The 22,576-nt window shown below is 45.5% G+C and overlaps 2 protein-coding genes across 3 annotated transcripts in view; both read left to right on the top strand.

The window, feature by feature from the left end:
* The window catches only part of ATAD2 (ATPase family AAA domain containing 2), a 30,337-nt gene extending 29,566 nt beyond the window's left edge, over positions 1-771 (top strand). For both annotated transcript variants that reach the window (XM_081205504.1, XM_081205503.1), the window contains exon 28: positions 119-771. In XM_081205504.1, the coding sequence (XP_081061630.1) occupies positions 119-151 (33 nt within the window). In that variant the 3' untranslated portion in view covers positions 152-771. The remainder of the gene's footprint in view (positions 1-118) is intronic.
* Positions 772-2,621: 1,850 nt separating this feature from the next.
* ZHX1 (zinc fingers and homeoboxes 1) lies at positions 2,622-13,045 on the top strand. Its single transcript, XM_081204497.1, has 2 exons — positions 2,622-3,053; positions 9,478-13,045. The coding sequence occupies exon 2, from the start codon at positions 9,712-9,714 to the stop codon at positions 12,304-12,306; it is 2,595 nt and encodes an 864-aa protein (XP_081060623.1). The 5' UTR covers positions 2,622-3,053; positions 9,478-9,711; the 3' UTR covers positions 12,307-13,045.
* The last annotated feature ends 9,531 nt before the right edge of the window (positions 13,046-22,576 follow it).

Raw genomic sequence — 22,576 nt, 5'->3', positions numbered from 1 at the left:
ATGTAAATCTGCAAACATCACATCTGGAGAATATAATTAGGTTACAAATTAATTTTGGAGAAAAGTACCTAATAAAATTCTGTTCAGTTTTGTCACTGATGCTATTATTCATTTTCAGGAAATGACAAGAGAAATTGCAGCCTTTACTTAAATCTGCTAATGAAATCTTCTTGTTTGAAATGTTATCCCCTATTAATTTGGGATCAAATACCTGCATATAACAAGCCTAAATGTTCTTGATTCAACTCAATATGGATGTAAAAGCCATAGACATTGAACAAGCTGGATGAAAGAACTAAAGAATGCAAGTGATTTGTCCACTCTAACAGTCTTCATACAATATGCTTGGGGTTTTTTTCTTCTCTTTGAAAATAAGTTTGTAACTTTGTGGTGCTAATGTGTGTTCTTTAAAGAAAGAAGTTTGGTGGAAGTTTTCATTAAAGTTTTGAAAATATATACACACATTACACCACTTTTCTCTGTAAAATGAATACATGCTAATTTATGTCAAAATGTTTTTCAATTAAATCATGTATATATGTTGAACCGCTATTAAAAAAATATATAGTTGGTGTTCTAAAATCTCACATGGGTTTTAAACGAGTGATGGGACATTCTAGTATTCTTATTTCCTCAAGTTTTTAACACAATCTATATTTCTATCACTGCACTAATTCTCGTGTTAATACAATCTGTAATCTCTTTGTTGTATAATATATGAATATGTTAAATCTTAATGGACAAAATAAATTTCTGTACTCTTTAAAAAAAGTTGGCTGGCATACCTTTTTAAAGTCACTATTACAGCTTAAGACATGGATTAATCCCGTCTTTGTTTTCTCCTGTTTGTAGTTTCTCTTTTTTCATAAATCCCAGTTCTTATTAGCTTCCCCCCTTCCCTCCCCCACCTTGCTTTTACTGTTGTGAATTGCCTTAGTCAGGATCGTTTAAGTCTTTTTCTTCTGGGAAAGACCTCAAGTCCCACGTGCTTTAAAGCTCCTGCTTCTAGGCAAGCTAGTTGCCTCAGTGACAAACAGCACCCAGTCACTTGCTCTTTTCTCTCCATGGCTATGTTACGACAGAAGTACCTTTGAATTTGGGTGGGGGACATTGTCCCAACAACATCTGCTTGGCAGGCTGGATGAGACAATTCTCTCCAGAGCACCTGTTTGAGGGAGCTTTGGGTTTTGGCAGGGACAGCTCAAGCAGCAGTGATGGAGCTTAATAGTAGCCACACACACAACCCCCCCCCTGCTAGACAGATGCTTGTCATCCCCCCCCCCCAGCTTTCCCCATGAGTCTGGTGGAAGCTGGAGTTTGTTTTTGAATGAAGAAGGCTTTTTGGAGGAGTGGCATGAAATTTAAACTCATCCCACTTGCGTATATGTCCTTGCCTGATTGGTTTATGGTAACACATTAGCCAAAGGGATAAATGGCAGTTTTGTGCCACTCGTATATAAAACGTTCTCTGTATATGCTGTACTTGTGCTGTGTCTGAGCACCACATGAAAAATCAGCCCTAGTTTGAGAAAATGCGTAGAAAGCATAGGAAGACGGGCATATCTTAAGGCATTGTTTCCTGTCTTACAAGTTCAGCTCTTACACTTCCTTGAAAAAGAAATCAGATGTAGGCCTAACAGTTAAGCTTTAAACTTTAGATGTGATGCCTATGAGCTGATGGAAAACAATCCTATCAGTGGAATGGGGAGAGGTGATTTTTAGCAATCCATCCTGTGGGGGGCAGATTTAGAAGGGGTGTGGGGCACAGCAGGGAGGGATTTCAACAGAATGAAACACAAAAAAGCAGCTGGAGAAAGGCTACACGGGACTTTTTAGCAGAGAAAAAAGGAGCCATGAAGGTATATAACATGCATGGTGTGAGGAAAGCCAGTAGTGTTTTCCTCTTGAGTAACAATAGAACCTAGAACAAAAGGAAAGTGCTTCACACAATGTGCAGTTAAACCATTGAATAGCGGGAGAACACCGGCAAGGAACTGAACTAATTAACCTTAGATCCAACCCAGCATGGCTGTTTGTTATGTCAAACGCCGCTCCCTCCACCCTTTTGCAAACCGACCTGATTTTTGCGGCGGCTGACAACCAACAGCGTCCTGCATTGCAAGGGGCTGGACTAAAGGGACTCAGTTATCCTTTCCAACTGCAATTCTATGGAATATAGAAAAAGCAAGGCGCTCATCGCCAGCCAGCGGAAGCAGAGCGCTTTCCTACCACCAGTTTGTTGTTTTTTAACCACCCTAGACAGCAGCTCACGAGTTCCCAGAAAAGCTTGAGCCGCTGCACTCCTCCTTTTCAGAAGCTTAAAAGGCAGGTCCTCGTGCATGTGCGTAAGAGGGTGGCGCAAATAACGCAGGTGCGTTAAGCAAAAAATAATGTCATGTGCTGTTCCGCTTTTCACCCTCCCCTGCCCTCGCGGCGCGATTCCCTATGGCCAGCGCCTAGTCTCTCCGGGGCCAATCAGAGGGTTGCTTTCTGTTGGGTCCGCTGCTTGCAACTTGGGACTGTGACCCCACCCACTCCCTCGTTTCCCACAGTCCGGGGGGGCGGAGTTGAAGGCGTGGGGGGAGAGAAAAACCCTCTTGCAGGGTTTCCATTGGCTCCGCCCTTTCTCCGCCGTTCCTTCCGGCTCCTTTCTCTGGGTTGCCTATGGGCGATTGCGAGACTTTTTGCACACATTCGCAATTTGCTGCGGCGCTTCCCCCCCTCCACTTTTATTGTTTTTTTTAAATAGAAAATATTCATTGATGTCATCGGGTGTAGAGGGAGGGAGAGGAACGAACCTCTAATTTTCATGCTTCATGGGGGGAAAGTGAACGAGGGCGGTGGGCTTCTCTTCTCTGTTTTTATTTTATTTTTAAAGTCTTATTCTTTAAAGTGCTGGCTTCCAGTTCAAAGTTCACAAAGCATCGCTTACCCCTCCTCCCCCTTAAAAGTGCAGTAGGTTTTTCTCTTTTTTTAAAATGCAAGATGGCGGACTTGCACTGAAGAAGCAGAAATGCAGAGGTCTCTAAAAGCTGCTTGCAAAATATTGCAAGGTAGGGATTTGTTCGCTCTTTAATAATCTTCCGGGTGAGTGTTGCGGGATGGCGAGAGGGGTGAGGGTGGGGGTGGCTGCCCCTACAGGCGTGAAATGGCCAGCAGACTTTAAAAAGAAATAAATGATGGGCTAAGTTACAAAAGCGTTTTCTTCTTCCATGCAGCAGTCCCACAGTCATCGCCTTCGGAGCTAGCATTTAGGAGATGCAAGCTGGCCTCTAATTGTCCCTCAGATCTTAAAAAAAACACTCTCTTGGAGTCGTGGGGCGAGGAAATGAGAAACCCTGTTTTCTGCTTGGTGGCCCTCTATGTTATTTTAATTTTTGTGTGTGGCACTGTGAGAAAACGAAGGTTGCTCTAATTAGGAGGATAAATCATTTGGGGAAATGTAACTAGAAATAATAATAAAACCACATTGAAGTGTAGGCTCTCATCGCAAATGGAAAATAAATATTATTGTTGGGAAAGAAAGGTGGCAATCTTTCGATATTTGTTGTGGCTTTCTGGTCAATACTCCTGGCCTCTATTGTTTGAGGGGTGCATGTTGTGTTTTGGCTTTATGGTGCTTCTGTGAAGGAGTTAGGAAACTGGGTAGAGGAGAGGTGAAGGTGGTAGTCAAAATTTGGGCCCTGTGGTGAAAAAGAGAGAGCTTCTTAACTTAAAAAAACAAAACAAGACCCCCATATCCTGTAATGATCCTTGACAGTTCCATTTCTCTCTGCATTTGCCCTGAAAAAACACAGGGTGCAATTATTTTATCTAGCACAGATTGTACAGATAACCGTGTGCGTGTGTATATTTTAGGTTGGGAGTAAGGGAGCTTTTTGTGTTTTTTACTTGCCCCTTACAACATACATTGAGGAGGGAGTGGCTCATGGAGGGGGGAGCATAGCTGTATGTGTGTGTTCACCAACAGGCTACGGGGGAAATTAAACCAGCCAAATTAAATGTGTCACATTTGTTCTGCACCATTCCTCCGGGGTGGAATCTGGGGCGATCTTGCAACAACCCCCTTGAGGGTGAGGTAAGCCTGGCTTGCTCAAGCGTATTCAGCTTTATGGGTAAGTAAGCAAGGATTTGAACCTCTAAATCTGACCTCCCAGCATCTAGCCACTGTACGAAAGCGTACAGGAACCGTAGGATTTAGAGGCCCAATTTGTGCGAACAAGTTACCCTCTTTGGTTAACTACTTGGAGGTTTGTGGAATTGTGTGCGAGCCTGCAGAGTTCTCTTTCCTTTTGACTTGAATTAAATCTACGCTACAGCACCATTTGTACGGCGAGCACATGAGAATTTTTATTTTTCAGGCTGCCTAATATCTCTGCCCTTGTCGTTGCGCTGGATGACGCTCCTCCTTCTGCCCCCAAGAACAGATGAATGTAGCGCTGGAGTCTCTAAGGAGAATTAAAATAAGTTTATAATTGCAGACAATCCCCTAGGCTTCCGTAAGAACACCTGAACTCAGCAATAAGCGCTTTGCTGCTAGGTCTGGTTTAGCTTTTGGGGTTCCTTAGCTGCCTGCCCAGTCAGCTAAAACCTTTTATCATCTCTCGCCTTGATTTTTTTCCTCTTCCCTTGTTGTGCATTTGCCACTTCTTCCCAGAACTCTGCTGTCAGATTCTCTTGCCTAACCCTAACACAGGAACTCCCTTAAAAAAACACAACAACATAGGAGTCAGACCCATTGGTCCATCTGACTATTGTTTACTCCAAGGCTACATTGACGCCATACAATTCAAAGCACTATGGTATCATTTTAAATAGTCATGGCTTCCCCCCAAGAATTCTGGGAGCTGTAGTTTGTTATGGGTGCTGACAATTGTTAGGAGACCCCTGTTCCCCCACCACCACAAAGCTACAGGTCCAAGAGTGCAAGAGTCTCCACAGGGAATCTTTGGAATTGTGGTTGCTTCTAAAGGGAGGTGTTAAAAATGAGTGCATTCAGTGTACCCAATAGCCTCAAATCACTGGGCATCCTTAATCACTGTTTGAATGAAATGCTCTATTTTGCTTTGATATAAGTGGGTAGGCTCTAGATCAGGGATGGAGAACCTTTGGCCTTGCAGGTGTTGGTGGACTATCTCTCCCAGCATCCCTGACGATTGGCTATACTTGCTGGAGCAGCTGGGTGTTGTGGTTCAATGACATCTGAAGGGCCACAGGTTTCCCCTGTATAGAGGAAGGAACACAGATTGAATATTGGGCTTTGCTTGACCTCTGGGGCTACTCTGGACATTTGCCATGGAACTTGATGGGAAAAGCACCCACTCACCCCACCTCCCCTAATGGGTCTCTCAGATTTCAACCAACCATTGTGTTGTCAGATGCATCCAGTGCAATAAAACAGAGGTAGGTAGCCGTGTTGGTCTGACGCAGTCAAAATATATATAAAAAATTGTCCAGTAGCACCTTAGAGACCAACTAAGTTTGTTCTTGGTATAAGCTTTCGTGCGCATCTGAAGAAGTGTGAATCTGAAGAAGTGTGCACGCACACAAAAGCTTATACCAAGAACAAACTTAGTTGGTCTCTAAGGTGCTACTGGACAATTGTTTTATTATTTTTTAATATATAAAACAGAGTGTGAGCTTTGCAGTTTGATATCTCTAAAGTGGTACAGTGAAATTATCTGATTAGATAAATTTATCTAATCTAATCTAATCTAATCTAAACTTATCTGATTAGATGAACTTATGACAATGGTTCCCAATTGATGGTGCGGACCCTAAGGATTTTTTTATTTTTATTTTAGTCTTTAAAATATAAAGTGGTCTAGAAATGAAATTAATAAAAATAATAAGAAACACTTTGGTGGGCGGAGGGCAGGAATGGCACCTAGTCATACCATTGTGTGTGGCAACCACAACCTAGGTTTTTCAGCTGCCATTTGATGAGCCTATATATCTGAGTTTATAGGATGAGCCTATATATCTGAGTTTCTAACACGGCGTGTAACCCACCCAGGGGATCCCCATGGCACATACCTGTCAACCGTCTGGGACATCCTCTTTTGGGCGGCAAGCACAGCTCCCCCAAACGTGCAAAATCGCAGCCAGACATGCATCTTGTGCGAGATCGCGGTGCCCAAAAAAAACACATGTGTTATGTGACTAATGCAGGCATGTGGTCTGGAAAACGCACAGCCCAGTATTGTGCTGGGACAGGTTAGCGGCAATGGTGGCACCATTCACATAACAAAAACTACCAACATTTTCAAAAGCAGGGGGGATCTGTGGCTTGGCTTTTGGAAAACGGGGTTCGCAGTACGAAACTCATTGGGAACCACTGTTCTGTGACATCTGTCTGCTGCCCCACAACAGAAATCTAATGAGAATGCTTTGCTCATCTGTTTGTGGAATTATCCTGAACCACTTCTTTTGGTGGAAGGTTGGAAGAGAGAGATGGATGGTGGGTTCAGAGCCATCACCAGTTGCCCAAATTTATGCCCTTCCTCCTGTTAGGGAAGGAACAATAACTTGGCGTTAGAGCACTCATTTTGCATCTGTTTGTCACGACTGGACCTAACGGTCAGGGGTTCTTTTACCTTTACCTTACATCATCCTGTAGAAGTTATGTTTTATCTGCACAGTCAGAATGAATTTCAGGAACCAATAAGCTTTTTCTGTGCAGCCTAAGCAGGAGCAGTGAACAACATTATAGTTAATTGTTGTTTCTTGTCTTCACTTACCCCATCCTACTGCCCTGCTCACGGTTGTGAAGAATATTCTTAGGTTATGAATGATCTGTGTCACCATTAAGAAAAAGAGGTCGGAATAGGCCGGTATCTATGAGAACTGTCCCTGGATCAAGTGACTTTTCTTCCTTAAGTTCTCAAAGTTCTTAACTTAGCTCAAGGTTGTCGTCTGAACTGGCCAGATGTTTAGCTGAGAATCCATCACAGTCAGTCCACCATTTGAAAAATAAGACTTTAGAGCCATCTAGCCCCAAAATGGCAACTAGACAACCAGTTTTGGTGACCGTAACCTTAGTTTAAGGAGCCATTTGGCTCCTAGCTTATATAGTGAGTTTCTTGAAACAGTTTCCCCTCTTCCTAGTCCTCCCACCCCCAACTTCCAAATTTCTTCCAGTAGCACCTTAGAGACCAACTAAGTTTGTTGTTGGTATGAGCTTTTGTGTGCATGCACACTTCTTCAGATACACAGATTCCAGATTTCTAAAATCAGAGCCTTGGTTTCATGCATAGGTAAAGGTAAAGGGACCCCTGACCTTTAGGTCCAGTCGTGACCAACTCTGGGGTTGCGGTGCTCTTCTCGCTTTATTGGCCGAGGGAGCCAGCGTACAGCTTCCGGGTCATGTGGCCAGCATGACTAAGCCGCTTCTGGTGAACCAGAGCAGCACATGGAAATGCCGTTTACCTTCCTGCCAGAGCAGTACCTATTTATCTACTTGGACTTTGACGTGCTTTCGAACTGCTAGGTTGGCAGGAGCAGGGACCGAGCAACGGGAGCTCATCCCATTGCGGGGATTCGAACCGCCGACCTGATTGGCAAGTCCTAGGCTCTGTGGTTTAACCCACAGCGCCACCCGCGTCCCCGGTTTCATGCATACATCGGTCCAAAAACTGACCTGCAAACAGCGTCTAGTCGATACAGATTCATATTGAAAAGTACTAAGCATCATTTTCTGCATAAGTAGAAATTGTGACAATTAGGAGTTTGGTCACTTTATCTTGTGTATTAACCATTTGGTGGCGGTAGAGGAGTAAGGCTTTAGAATAAAAATTGGTGACTGGTTCTTGCAACCAAACCTGCAAATGTTATGAACCCACAGGGTATTTTTTTTACTTTACTGTTCTGATTCCTATATGTACTTGGCCTGGAGCATATGTGAAGAAGGCGTTTGCAGGATGTTGAGCGGTACAACAGTGTGGTTTGGGGGAAATGCCCTAAATCAGTGTTTCCCAAATTTGGGTCTCCAGCTGTTTTTGGACTACAACTCCCATCACCCCTAGCTAGCAAGAGCAGTGGTCAGGGATGATGGGAATTGTAGTCCAAAAGGAGAAGAAGACCCAAGTTTGGGAAACATGGCCCTAAATTATTTATTTAGTCCAAGGACTGCGTTACTCTCTATGCAAACTTGCCAGCGGGGGCTTGGGCCAGAGCAAAAGTGGGGGGAAGTAATTAATGTAAGATTTATCCTTGTGCACAAGGCTGGTTTCTACACCCACTCGCACACTGCTCACTATCGGCTGTTCTGGCAACCTAAGAGGTCTTATCATTGTGTCAAGGACAGATTCCAGCCGGACAAAGTATTCAAGGAGGATGCAGAGCATAACAGAGCCGTTGCTTAATGGTAGAACACATCATTTGCACTGGGTTCAATCTGCAGCGTCTCTAGGTAGGGCCGGGAAGGACTATGTGTCTGAAATCTTGCAGGGCTGCTGCCATTCAGTGCAGACAATACTAGCCTAAAAGGCTCATTGATCTGACTCTGTATAAGGCAGCTTTCTGTGCTGCTAATAGTAATAAAACAGTAGCTAAAGAGTTGGATCTGGACTTATGAGTACTGATGAGAGAGAAATAATCTAGCTGAAAATTATGCTAAACAAATGGTCGAAAGGGGTGGGGTGGTATCTGAAGCATAATCTATGCCTGGATTTTTATTTCAATGAGTTCATATTCTATGTCCTTTTAAATGTGTTTGTGTGAAGAGGGGTTATTGGTTTGGTTGGTTTTTGTTTTGTATTTTTATACTACAAACCGGCCTGAGATCTTTGGACTAAGTTCGGTATACAGTTGTACCTTGGATCTCGAATGCCTCAGCTCCCAAATGATCAAAGCCCAGAAGTGAGTGTTCCGGTTTCCAAACGTTTTTCTGGAAGCTGAACATCCGACAGGGCTTCCAATTAGCTGCAGGAGCTTCCTGCAGCCAATCAGAAGCCGTACTTTGGTTTCCAAACATTTTGGAAGTTGAATGGGCTTCCGGAATGGATTCCGAGGTACGACTGTACAAATGTAATAAAAAAATTAAATAAAAATACATTAGGCATACTTGGAGGTAGGTCTGTTGAAATCAAGGGGGCGTTAGTCTATGGTTACCAGATTTTTTTCAATGAATCCAGGGACACTTTTCAACTTCAATAGATTTTGCACGGGGGCTGATCTGTAAATCCAGGGACTGTCCCTGGGAAACAGGGACATCTGGTAACCTTATGTTAGTCCCGTTGAGTCATCCCTGAAACCCCATTCATTTCAGTGGGTCTGCTCTAAGTATGGCCACGTTGGGCTCCAATGCAAAATCCATAAAACAAATACAACAAATTGTAATGTTAGGGATGAACCGAAATGGATTGAAAGGGTCAGCAGGAAGATATAATTCCAGAGGTGCAAGGGCATTTGGTTTCACACAACGGAAGCAATGCATTTTAAAATCTTCTTTCTTTCTTTCTTTCTTTCTGAATGCAGGTGGTAGACGCCGAAGTTAAGAAGCTGCTGCTTGTCCTTTTATCCTTTGCACTGCAAGTCGCCGTCTTGCCTTGTTGCACTACAGAGATGCTGCTAACGGGCTGAATAATGTTGAGAACCTGCCATGCGATGACGGAGAACCAAAAGCCATTATCGTAACACAATCCTCCAGGAAGCTTGACTCGGAGCGGGAGCCGCGTCAACTCAAACCTGCCAAGTCTCTGCCGCAGCAGAATGGCAAGTAAACGGAAATCCACTACACCCTGCATGGTCTTAGCGAGTGTGACAGACCCAGACTTGGAGGTGGTCTCTGACGTGGAGGAAGGACCGGCTGCGATCACGCCAGTGGGGAGTGTCTCGAGTGACGAAGACTCTCAAGAATATGCGGACTCGGACAATCAGCAAAAAAAAAAAGTCGAAGGGGGTTATGAATGCAAGTACTGTACGTTCCAGACTCCAGATCTCAATATGTTTACTTTCCACGTGGATTCTGAGCACCCGACCATCGTACTGAGCTCCTCCTATGTCTGTCTTGAGTGCAAATTCGTCACCAAGAGGTATGACGCCCTTTCGGAACACAATATGAAATACCACCCCGGAGAGGAGAACTTTAAGCTCACCATGGTGAAGCGTAACAACCAGACCATCTTTGAGCAGACAGTGAACGATCTCACTTTCGATGGGAGTTTCGTCCAGGAGGAGAAAGCGGAGGAGTCGGAAGCTTCCGAGGGCCATCTGTCGGGCATCTCGATCAGCAAAACCCCAATTATGAAAAGGATGAAGAATAAGAACGAATCGAAGCGGATCGCCGTGTTTCACAACGCGGCGGAGGATGGTGCCGCGGAGGAGAAAGACGCCGATTCGGACCCGGAGTGTGAGGAAATCGTAGAGAAACCGGCTCCTGTCATTTTGGACCCCAACCCAAGTAATTCACTGGCAGCAGAAACCATTAGCACGGTTGTGAACCCCACCACAGTGATCCAGCCTGCACAGGTGATTACTACTATCACGTCTCCGCAGAACTCAAACTTGATTTCTAAAGTCTTGATCCCTATCAATAGCATTCCGACCTATAACACTGCTTTAGATAACAACCCCCTCTTGCTCAACACCTACAACAAGTTCCCGTACCCAACCGTGTCTGAAATCGCACTTCTAGCCACGCAAGCGAAATACACCGAGGAGCAGATCAAAATCTGGTTCTCTGCCCAGCGCCTGAAGCACGGCGTCAGCTGGACGCCGGAAGAGGTGGAGGAAGCAAGGAGGAAGCAGTTCAACGGCACCGTGCACACTGTCCCTCAGACCATTACGGTCATCCCGGCACACATTTCGGCAGCCGGCAACGGCCTGCCGTCCATTCTGCAGACCTGCCAAATAGTTGGCCAGCCGGGCCTGGTGCTCACGCAAGTCACGGGCGCCGGCACGCTTCCGGTGACTGCCCCGATCGCGTTGACGGTGGCCGGAGTCCCGAACCCGGCCCAGTTGCAGAAAGCGCAGGTGCAAGCGACTCAGCCCGTTACCGAAACCAAGCAGGTAGCTGCCGTCCCGGCCCCTCAGCTTACCAAATCGGAGGTGGTGGCGGCAGCAAACATGGATGTGGTCGGGGGACGTACGAAGAAGACCAAGGAACAGCTGACGGCGCTGAAGATCAGCTACCTGAAAAGCCACTTCCCTCTCGATTCCGAGATCATTCGGCTCATGAAAGCGACGGGCCTGACTAAAGGGGAGATCAAGAAGTGGTTCAGCGACACCCGGTACAACCAGAGGAACTCGAAGCACAACCACTATAACCATCTCAACAACGACTCCTGCACCATCGTGATTGACTCGAGCGACGAGACGAACGAGCCCTCAGCACTGGTGCAGCCGCAGCAGAAACAGTCGTGGAATGCCTCTGACCTCAACCCCCAGAAATTTAAGGAGAAGACTGCCGAGCAACTGCAGGTCCTCCAAGACAGTTTCCACAACAACCCTGCTCTTACAGACGATGAACTGAACAGGATACGGTCGGAGACCAAGCTGACCAGGCGGGAGATTGACGCTTGGTTTTCGGAACAGAAGAAACCTAACGTTCCGCAGGACGAAAGCGAGGAATTGGCCGAAAGTAATTCAGGAAGCTTGAAGGAAGCATCTGCTGAGGCATGCGGTGGGGAAGGAGCTGGAGCCCAGAAGTCGGGGAAGCTGTCTAAGAAGTCACCGGAACAACTGCACATGCTCAAAATGTCCTTCGTCCGGACGCAGTGGCCATCCGCGGAAGAATACGACAAGTTGGCAGAAGAGACCAAGCTCCCCCGGACAGAAATTGTTAGCTGGTTTGGAGACACGCGTTACGCCTGGAAAAATGGCGGCTTGAAATGGTACTACTACTACCAAGGGGCCAATGCAAGCGGTATGAATGGCCAAGGCTATTCGAGGCGGAGGGGGAGAGGACGGCCAAAAGGCAGAGGGAGGGGAAGGCCCCGGGGGCGGCCGAGGGCCAACAAACGGACCAGGCCTTGGGACAGGACGCCGATCATCAAATTTAAAACTGGAAAAGCCATCCTGAAGGATTATTACCTGAAACACAAATTCCTTAACGAGCAGGACCTTGACGAGCTGGTGGCCAAATCGCACATGGGATACGAGCAGGTCAGGGAGTGGTTTGCGGAAAAGCAGAGGAGAGCCGACTTAGGCCTTGAGTTGTTTGAGGAGGAAGACGATGAGGAGGAGACATTGGAAGAGCAGGATGACGAAGACGAAGGTGAGGCTGAGGAGGACGAAGAAACAGACGACAGCGACAACTGGGAGCCTCCTCGACACGTTCGACGTAAGCTCTCAAAATCAGACTGAGGTTCCAGTTCTTTGGTCGTGGGACGTGGCTGTGCGGTGCCAAATGATTGACGCTGTCCCTCCAGTCCTGGTGGCCCCTATAGATTCCCTCCACTTTTGGAAGGGGGGAAATGAGTCATTGACTCCTGTAGCAATCGCATATTTGCTCCTTGGTTGGCCGAAGTGAACAAGCAGTTCCGGGATTTGGAATTTACAAATTTGGCTCTCCTCCACATCTCTGCTGGCGAGGCTGCACCACATAAGGGACTGTTGGTTTAATGGCCTTATGTTTGATTCCAAAAATCCTTTAAGGGTGCAGATGATTTTTTTAAAAAATAAAATAAAATAAAGAATCCTCTTAACCACAGTAAGAAAATTAACTGCAAAACGATGTTTGAAAAACGTGCTTCGTGTTGCAAAACTGCATGTCTATTTTCCTTCCTCTGAGCAGAAGGACAATTTTATTTTATTTTCCAGAGAAAAACAAGATGGGTTGGGGGTAAAGGATACCAAAGGGCAAATAGCAGCAAATGCGTGTGAGGATGGCTTGCAGTTTTTGTGTATTTTCTTAGGACAATAGAGGAAAAGGAGTACCTTTGTTACATCCGAAGCCTGTGTGCTAGGTTTACAGAAGTCCTATTGAATGTGTCTCTCTAGCTGTGTTCAGGGAGCTTGGGTTGGAAGTATGCTTTTATATTAAAACTAATCAGTGTATGTCATATTTAAATACTAGATACGATTAATGCAGCCAATACCAAAACTTGTCTTTGACCGTGCAGTTCTTTTGAAATCGCTAACAATAATGGCTTGCCTCCGTACAGAAAGGTTCCCTAAAAATATGTATAGCAGGCTTTTTTAAGGAAAAGAGCAAAGCTTAAAAAACAACAACACAACAGTCGTCTTGGTTTTTAAAGAGCAATGGCCAAATACTTTAGCCTGGAGGAACCTGACAGTTCCCAACCTAGACATCATCTCCTCTACTTCTCTTCTCCATTGTGACTCTTCCCACCCATCACACCATCAAGTAACTTGGACTGGGGAGAATCTGCCTGCACAACCTGTAGAACACATATTGTTGGGACTCCAGCTCCCATCAGCCCCAGGCAGCATGGCCAATGGTCAGGGATGATGGGAGTTGTAGTTCAGCAACAACTGGAAAGCCGCAGCTGGCATCCCGTCTATCGTGGGAAATACACCAAAAAGCATCCTCTGGGTCATGGTAGCTCAGTGGTTAGAACATGGTGCTGATAACACCAAGTTTGCAGGTCTGATCCTTGTAAGGAATGCCTGCATTGCAGGGGGTTTGGCCTTTCTCAACCTGTGGGTCCCAGATGTTGTTGGACTACAACTCCCATCATCCCTGAGCTCTGGCCTTGCTAGCTAGGAGTGATGGGAGTTGTAGTTCAACAACATCTGGGGACCCACAGGTTGAGAAAGGCTGAACTAGATGGTCCTCCGAGTTTCTTCCAACTCCAATAATTCCAGATATGCCACCATTTTCAGGTTAACTTCCCCGGCGGAAGGCCATTTGCCAGCTTAGAAGGGGCACCATTTGCTTTCTGCCAGGCACAAAACGGGTGTAAGGAGTTGAATGGGAATAATGACAAGAGCTGGATGGGAACTGCCAGTTCTTGGTTGAGAAGAACAGTGGTTCCCAAATTCCCTCTATCAAGGAACTCGTGGATTTGAAGTCCCCCACCCAGTATAATATAAGACCAAGTAAAGCAGCTCAGCTAGCGGAACTTGCTCTGGGTCTGTAATCCTGCAACCGGGCAAACTGAGCAGACAAGGTGTCTTGGCTTGTGTGCTGTGCTTTAAGCGGCATAGAGCAAAAAGAACACAACAAAGGAACCAGCGGCCTGTCTCCTTGACCCTTCTTGTGGTCCAGCAACATTGCCCTGCAAATTCTGTGGAGATGAGTTAACAGGGGAGCTTACAGTTTCCCGGGACCTTTAGGGACTTTGAAACAGGTTTGCAAGCTGGAGAGAGAGCGCAGCCTGAGATCCAGACAAGAACACTTCGGGTTTATTTTTACACCCCTTTTGCTTTGCCAGTGTTTGAATTCATATACGGTTTAAAATTGTGACATTTCCTGCCTTTCCAGCACTGGGTGTGTGGCTAAATCTCCTGTGTGGTTCTGCGTTGCCTCATTTGTCTTCCTTTGCAGTTGTAGCTCGAGCAGACGAATTTGCACAGCTAGTTGAACCAGACTTCATGGTAACTAATTCAGGCAGCCAATTACTTCTGCAGCTTTGCAGCGCAGCCAAGCATTCTTCTTTCCAGTTCAGTTCTTTACCTTATTTATTTCCTTTAACTTGCCGGGGGGGGGGGAATCCTTTGTGGCGTTCAGTATTAGCCTCCAGAAAGCTGCCTTTTCCCAAACGTTTGACAGGCCAGCTTAAAAACCATGCGCTGGAATTATTTGTCAAAAATAGCCAGCTTTCAAATGGGCATGGTCCAATGCAGAGGCAGTGCTAACATCCTGCAAACCATGGTTTACAACTTCAAAACCAGCCTTGAATATATGTGTCCCCGCACCTTCCATGTGCACTGACCATAGTTAAACACAGTTAACCAGGTTTCCTTAGGACAGACTTATTCCAAACTATCGTTTCAAACTGGTTTATGAGAGGACTGTTGTTTTGTATCTGCACATATGAAATGCTAAGTCATGGTTAAAGCCAGTCAGGGAAGGGACATGGAGAGTTGCTTCAGAAAGACTGACTGCTGGTGTGTAAACCATGGTTTACAGGGAGCCAGTGTTTCATTTTCACTTGTTTCCAACATCCAATCCCTTCTCTCAATGCTTTATGCGCAGGGGCTGGTGGTTGTGGTTTTGACACCGTTCAGGGTGCTAACTTAGGCAGTTTTTGTGGAGAGGGCACAAGTGGGCATGATTCCTGTGTTTTGTGCTTTTAATGTGGGAAAGTAATCACAAAACTATTTTCCCCATAGTCTTTCATGTGACAAACATTTCCCCTCTTCACAGCAGAAGCAGGTGGTTTGATCTTCGGTCTCCCCCCCCCCCCAGTATGGTTAAAAAAACCCTGCTGTCTCCACGTTAGGACACATCTGCAAAAAGAGCATTGTGAAAATGATGCAGTTAATACCAAACCATCACGAGGATTTTGCCATCTTTTAAGGGGGTGGGACTTAAGAGACTTTGGGTCCCTTCCAACTATGATTCCAGTTCAGTAGAAGCGAACATCGATACTGGCTCTTGTTTTTGAAGCTATTTTGGTTCTGGCAGCATGCCATAGGAAATAAATCCTTTCGGGGGTGGCATTTCTTTATGAGCGGCAATTTTTGTTTGTTAAATTGTGGGCTGTTTCACACTTCGCCATCTCGAGAGAGAGAGGGAGGGACCTGTGTTGAGCTGTTTGGAATAGGCCTATGTATTTAAAATGTAGTCAGTCGGTTCAGAAAGCAGGTTGAGTCAAAATCTCTCTCTTGGTTGGCAAGACAGACTACAGGCCACCTATTAAGACATTTTGGGTGCTTTTGAAAATTAGGAGACAATGTATGTCCGTCCCTCAAGCATCACCACCAATTTAAGAGCAAGTTTAGCAGAGGGGCACATGGATTTAAAACTGCCACGTAGAGAGGTCCATGTCTTCGCTTCTTTCATCAACCAAAACTGGAGAGGGTTTGGAAGTCAACGGGGAACTCGCAAAGAACTGTCCACTCTGCACTAGAGAGATCAACTCCATATTTGAGTTCTGTTGCCTGGGGCTGCTCATACTAGATCTCTTTTGTTTGCTATTTTTGTTCAAGTGTGTTGTGGGACCCAAGCAACTTCCCTTTCCAGCAGCAAAAGCATTTTAGCACTGATTAAATAAGCCCTCCAATGTAGTGATGTTTCTGATTGCATTCCTGTTTTTTAAATGGGGGTGGCGTTTTGTTTTGTTTTGTTTTGCAAAGCTTCTTTGGCCTGACGATACCCGTAGGATGTTGTTTCAGCTTGCATTTGTTTACAGCACAGCTTTCCCCAACTCCGCTTAAAAAGGAAAATATTGAAAAATGATAGCGTTGCAAGCACAAGGTTGCGAGGTGACGACCAGCACTGTGACGAGATGAAGCGTGGGGCTGCCTGTTATGTTGCTTTTTTTTCAAAGTGGCTTCCTTCCTAATTTCTGGAAAAACTCTGCTCAGCAATTTGCTATTTTTCCTAGGAAGTGTTTTGGGGTGTAATACAGGGTGAGAGAATTGCACTGAGCCCCTCAAGGGTCCCCAGATTTTCCTTCCGTGAAACTGCTGCCGCTTTTCCTGTACGTACACTTAAGCATATTATTTATGCTGATCTGCAGTTTGCAATTACTGTGTTGCGATTTATTCGGGATACGAGAATGGTGCTTTGGTAATTGCCAGTAAAGATTTGAGCAAGTTGCTAAATCTGTTTTTTCCTGGTTTATCGTAATAGCAGGTGACCCACTGCTGTTACAAAAGTTTTGGGATTTTTACTTGACTGGTGCACAGTTTCCACCCTTCCTTGCTTCCCAAAGTGATGAAGGGGGAAACAAGTTTTTTTGGGGTGGGAGGTGGGAGAGGCAGGCTTGCTCATCTATGGTTTACTGTGAATGATGGTGGTCCTTTTGTGAAAGCAAGAAAAGAACTGGACAGACCTAACCCCAGGACTGGAATACGCCACAAGGATTGGATTGTCCACGATGTGCCAAAGTTTTTAAAAAATAAACACTTCTTCAGCCAGCAAAAGTTCTGCACTGTAATATGACTGGTTCAATGACAACTTGTACAAAGGAGGGTGGGGAAAATCTGGTTTTAATACAGACCGTTTTTATTCTGCTACGCGGAGGGGAAGTTTAATGTTTTGAAGACATTTAATTGAGAGGAGAATTGGTGACCCATTTTTCATCTGGCTTGTACCGATAACTATGTTCTTGGTATATAAAGATGGGCTTTAACTGCCTGTGTTCTTTGATAATGTGATTTAAGCTTATAGCTTTGAGTGACCAAACATTTTACAGAGTAAAAGTTCTTAGAAACAAGTAAACTTAATGGCTATTTTCTGTGTCTTATTTATCAGGATGTGCACAGAGGTACATACATACAGGTTTTTTTTAAGAAATGGTGGAAGTTGCAGTGGACTTCCATACACAAGCATGTGCAGTATGATGAGTTATGTAGGTGCGGTTTGTCTTCTAGAGCGGATGTCTGTCGCTTTAAGAGATTTGTATTATTTCGGAAAAGACCCGGACCCTCTGTTGATCCACACAGATGAAGAAAAGACAACAGGGCTGGCAGCTCGGAACGCAGAAAGAAGTGCTCAAAGGCCACTGCAGGAATAATAAAAAGTCTGCACCAAATATGTCAACAAATAATATCTGCTTGCTGCTGGTGTGTCCCCCTCCAAGATGGAAGCAGGATGGAGCCAGAAAGCATGTTCATACAAACAGATAGCCTTACGTTCCTCCCAGCATGTTCTTGGGATGTACAAACTTGTACATGCCTTGCAGCCAACTGATTTTTAACTGGGGGTATGTGTTTCTTAATGGAGCCCTTTCCTAAGGGCTGGTGAAATGGACCGCCCATTGAATGATCTTCCTAGCAAGGCACACTGAATACAGTGGTACCCTGGGTTACAGACGCTTCAGGTTACATACGCTTAAGGTTACAGACTCCGCTAACCCAGAAATAGTGCTTCAGGTTAAGAACTTTGCTTCAGGGTGTGAACAGAAATTGTGCTCCGGCAGCGCGGCAGCAGCAGGAGACCCCATTAGCTAAAGTGGTGCTTCAGGTTAAGAACAGTTTCAGGTTAAGTACAGACCTCCAGAAGGAATTAAGTACTTAACTCGAGGTACCACTGTACCTTCTATCATTGTAACATTAACCAGCGTTTTCTCAAAATTCTGCCACTAAATCGGGGGGAAAGACCTGGAACTGCCCAGATGTTGTTAGACTTCAACTGCCCATCAGCCTCATCCAGCATTGCACCAAGTCTTGTTGGGAGCTAAAGTCCAGCACCTCCCGAGTTAAGCTGCACCCCCTAAACTGTTCATATGTTTAGTGCTGGCCCCATTGTTCCGACAATGGGAATATGTTTCAGCAACATGTTTTAAGGATCAGGCTATCTACTGAATTGTTATTTGGTGGTTGAGTTGTTCTTTGTGTAGGTTTACAATAGGGCGGCAGGTAGGTTCTATTGAATACTTGTAATTAAAACAAAAACTCCACCATGAGCTATGATGGTTCCTCTTATAATCTTAACGCGTTTGGATTTTCTTATTTTCTTTTGGCCAATTGTGATCTTCAATCAGTCTGCAATTCTCAACATTTTCAGTGCTTCAAAAGTTTGTTTGACATGTTTTCATATACTGCAAAATGAGGCCCTTTAACACATTTATATATTATTACCCATTTCCACTGCTGTAATAACCACCTGCCATTGTAAAGAGTTTTGCATCTGCATTTCTTTCTACAGGGTGCTGAGCTGACGTTTGCTAGCTATGAGATAATTGGGGAGGGGAATCAGTCCATATTTGATTTGCGCCTTTTCATAATGAAGGTGAGAATCCCGTAGCAATTCTCTTCCGCTGATTTTCCACTGATTTCTAAGTGAAAAATCACACTTAATTGCGGCAACGAATGCCTTCCTAGACCAGCAAAATCACATTGCCTATCCAGAAGGGAACACATTGTACTAAAGACTTCAGGCGGCAATTCGGTTGATGCAAAACTTTGTAGGCATCTGTCTGTTTCCAGAGACAATGGAGTGCACCTCCAGGGGTGAAGTCAAAAACCTGTTAGCCCCAAAGTGACCTCCTTGGGGTGCAAGCCTGGGTAGTGTGTATGGAGGTCCTGGGGTGCCCACCTGAGAAGACTCCCTTACGGCCTTGCTAATGTGGTCCAAAGGAAAGCAGAGCAATACGTTTGGCACCAGCTGGGCTGTAGGAGTTGCCAGAAGGAGGCTGGTACAAGGCACCATCCAACCATCTAAGGGACTCCACTCTGGGTTTGTGTAGGGTTTAATCCTTCGCCTTTTCATCTCCCGAAGTTATCCCTCAAGGCTGTGGAGGTTTAGTGAAATATACTGGGAGTCGAGAGTGGATTTCATGCTCTTTATTCAGCTCATAGTGTTCAGGAGGAATGGAAGTTCCCCAGAATGTCTGCTTTATATACATTATTTACACAATGGGCCCCACGTGATTGGCTAATTCTGGGATTCTCCTGTAGGCCAATCAGGTTGCGGATTCACTTCCACCTGGAGCTGGATTGGGTGGCTCCTGTGGACCAATCAGACTGCTGCATTCTGGAGCCTATTGTCCTAGGACCAGACTGCTGCATTCTGGATCCTATTCAACTCAGTACATAACATTTAGGGGATCAGAATTTACCTTCTCCTAGATGGGCTACCTTCTCAGGTGGACGAGCCCCATCTGCTCCTCATTTCCCATGCAAATGAAATCTAAAGGGGCCAGTCCTCAGAATATAACATCACTACCATCCAAATCTGTTGCCTTGGACATTCCTTAGCTATGGATCCCTGCTGGCGTTTTCACTATCAGGAACTGCCTTTACACTTTTGACGCACATCACAGTATGGAGTCAGTACCTGTGATGTTCCTGCGACAGCTATATGGGTGATAGGTTGGTATTATCTTTTTGAAGGCCAGGCTTCTCGTTTGTGTGTCTCACTGTATAAGACAAGCTTCCTCAACCTTGGTCCTCCAGATGTTTCGAGACTACAATTCCCATCATCCCCTACCACTGGTCCTGCTAGTTAGGGATCATGGGAGTTGTAGGCCAAAAACATCTGGAGGGGCGAGGTTGAGGAAGCCTGGCATAAGAGAACTCACAGCAGGCACTTAGTTTTTGTTACCTGGTGTAGTGGTTAAGAGCGGTAGTAATCTGGTGAACCAGGTTTGCTTTCCTGCTCCTCCACATGCAGCTGCTGGGTGACCTTGGGCTAGTCACACTTCTTTGAAGTCTCTCAGCCCCACTCACCTCACAGAGTGCTTGTTGTGGGGGAGGAAGGGAAAGGAGAATGTTAGCCGCTTTGAGACTCCTTTGGGTAGTGATAAAGCGGGAGATCAAATCCAAACTCTTCTTCTTCCCCCACTTCCTCATTTCTACAATCATCATTCTGACTTCCACTACAGTGGTACCTCAGGTTACATACGCTTCAGGTTACAGACTCTGCTAACCCAGAAATAGTGCTTCAGGTTAAGAACCTTGCTTCAGGATGAGAACAGAAATCGTGCTCCGGCGGCACGGCGGCAGCAGGAGGCCCCATTAGCTAAAATTGTGCTTCAGGTTAAGAAGAGTTTCAGGTTAAGAACAGACCTCAGGAACGAGTTAAGTACTCAACCCGAGGTACCACTGTACTCTGCTGGGAGAGGAACAGGGAGAGAAGATAATGGACGGGGGGGGGTGTCACATGGAAACTGAAGAGTGCATATGCTTCAAATATCCGCGGTGCTGTTGAGCAGCTGTTATCCTTTACTGAGTGCCAGTGGGAGTTAGAAAGTCACAACAGCAAAGCCACTCTTGAAGCCACTTGAGAAAGTGGCCCCAGCACTTGGCAAACTAGTTCACAGGAAGTCCTTAGTGGCTGGTAACTGCTATGCTTGGTAGCCGCCAAGCTGAAGAGCCGCAGCTGCGATGCACAGAACCACCACCAAGAAGATAAGAACAGCCCTGCTGGATGAGGCCAATGACCCATCTCATCTAGCAATCCTGTTCTCACAGTGGCCAACCAGCTGCCTGTGGGAAAGCAGAAAGCAGGATTCAAGCAGAAGAGGAGTCTCCTTCCTGTGGTTTTCTTGTTGTTGTTTAGTCATTTTGTCGTGTCCGACTCTTTGTGACCCCATGGACCAGAGCACGCCAGGCACTCCTGTCTTCCACTGCCTCCCGCAGTTTGGTCAAACTCACGTTGGTAGCTTCGAGAACACTATCCAACCATCTCATCTTTTGTTGTCCCCTTCTCCTTGTGCCCTCCGTCTTTCCCAACATCAGGGTCTTTTCCAGGGAGTCTTCTCTTCTCATGAGGTGGCCAAAGTATTGGAGCCTTAGCTTCAGGATCTGTCCTTCCAGTGAGCACTCAGGGCTGATTTCCTTCAGAATGGATAGGTTTGATCTTCTTGCAGTCCATGGGACTCTCAAGAGTCTCCTCCAGCACCATAAATCAAAAGCATCAATTCTTCGGCGATCAGCCTTCTTTATGGTTCAGCTCTCACTTCCATACATCACTACTGGGAAAACCATAGCTTTCACTATACGGACCTTTGTTGGCAAGGTGATGTCTCTACTTTTAAAGATGCTGTCTAGGTTTGTCATTGCTTTTCTCCCAAGAAGCAGGCGTCTTTTAATTTCATGGCTGCTGTCACCTGTGGTTTTCTAGCAACTGGTATTTAGAAGCATTGCTGTGTAGGCAGAGCATAGCCACCATTGACAGCCCTCTCCTCCAGGAATTTATTGAATCCTCTCTTAAAGCCATCTGCGCTGGTGACCATCACTGCTTCCTGTGGCAGTGAGTTCCATAGTCTGACTTGTGTGCCCTGAAACTTCCCATGTTCAGCTTCACTGGATGTCCCCCACATGTCAGCTTGCCCAATAGTCAGGTATAATGATAACTGCAGCTAATATATAATCTTCTCAGAGTATTGCGGAAGAACGATGTCAATCAACATCTGATGATCTCCTTCTACCAGTCCACAATAGAAAGTGTCCTTTCATACTGCATCATGGTGTGGTACACTGGTTTGACATCAACGGATAGGAAGTGCCTACAGAGGGTGGTGAATACAGCACAAGATATTATGGGCTGTCCCGTGAATCCACTGGATGATATTGCAGAAGAACGTTGCCTTAGGAGAGTGAGGAAAATTCTCAGGGATGATTCATACCCTGGCCAGCAATTTCTTGATCTCCTGCCCTCAGGCCGAAGATATAGAAGCATGATTAGTTGCACCAACAGGGTAAAGAACAGCTTCTATCCGTGGGCTGTTAGGCTGCTGAATGAAAAGATAACAACAGGGCAACTGGCTTTCGGGTTTGGTGGGTGTGCGTCAGTAAACGAGGGGAATTAAGACTAAGAGAGCTGAGTGAGGGGTGCTCGTGTAATCTCACTGTATACAAGTTGTACAAGTGAGAATAAAGTATTTCAATTTCAATATTTCAACTTAATATATATAAGTTGTAAAACTATTTCTGTACCCTCGTGTCATAAAAGGTAAGGGCAGTGTATGAAACATCATAAAAAAACCACAGCAGAGTGATTTGCCATTCATGCGCTGCTTGCTGCGTGCTTCCTACAAACATCTGGTAGCCACTG

The sequence above is a fragment of the Podarcis bocagei genome, assembly GCF_964188305.1.
Source record: "Podarcis bocagei genome assembly, chromosome: 8".
In the NCBI taxonomy this organism is placed as follows: Eukaryota; Metazoa; Chordata; class Lepidosauria; order Squamata; family Lacertidae; genus Podarcis; species Podarcis bocagei.
Note: the sequence above shows the minus strand (reverse complement) of the source record. Positions and strands in the feature narration are given on the sequence as shown.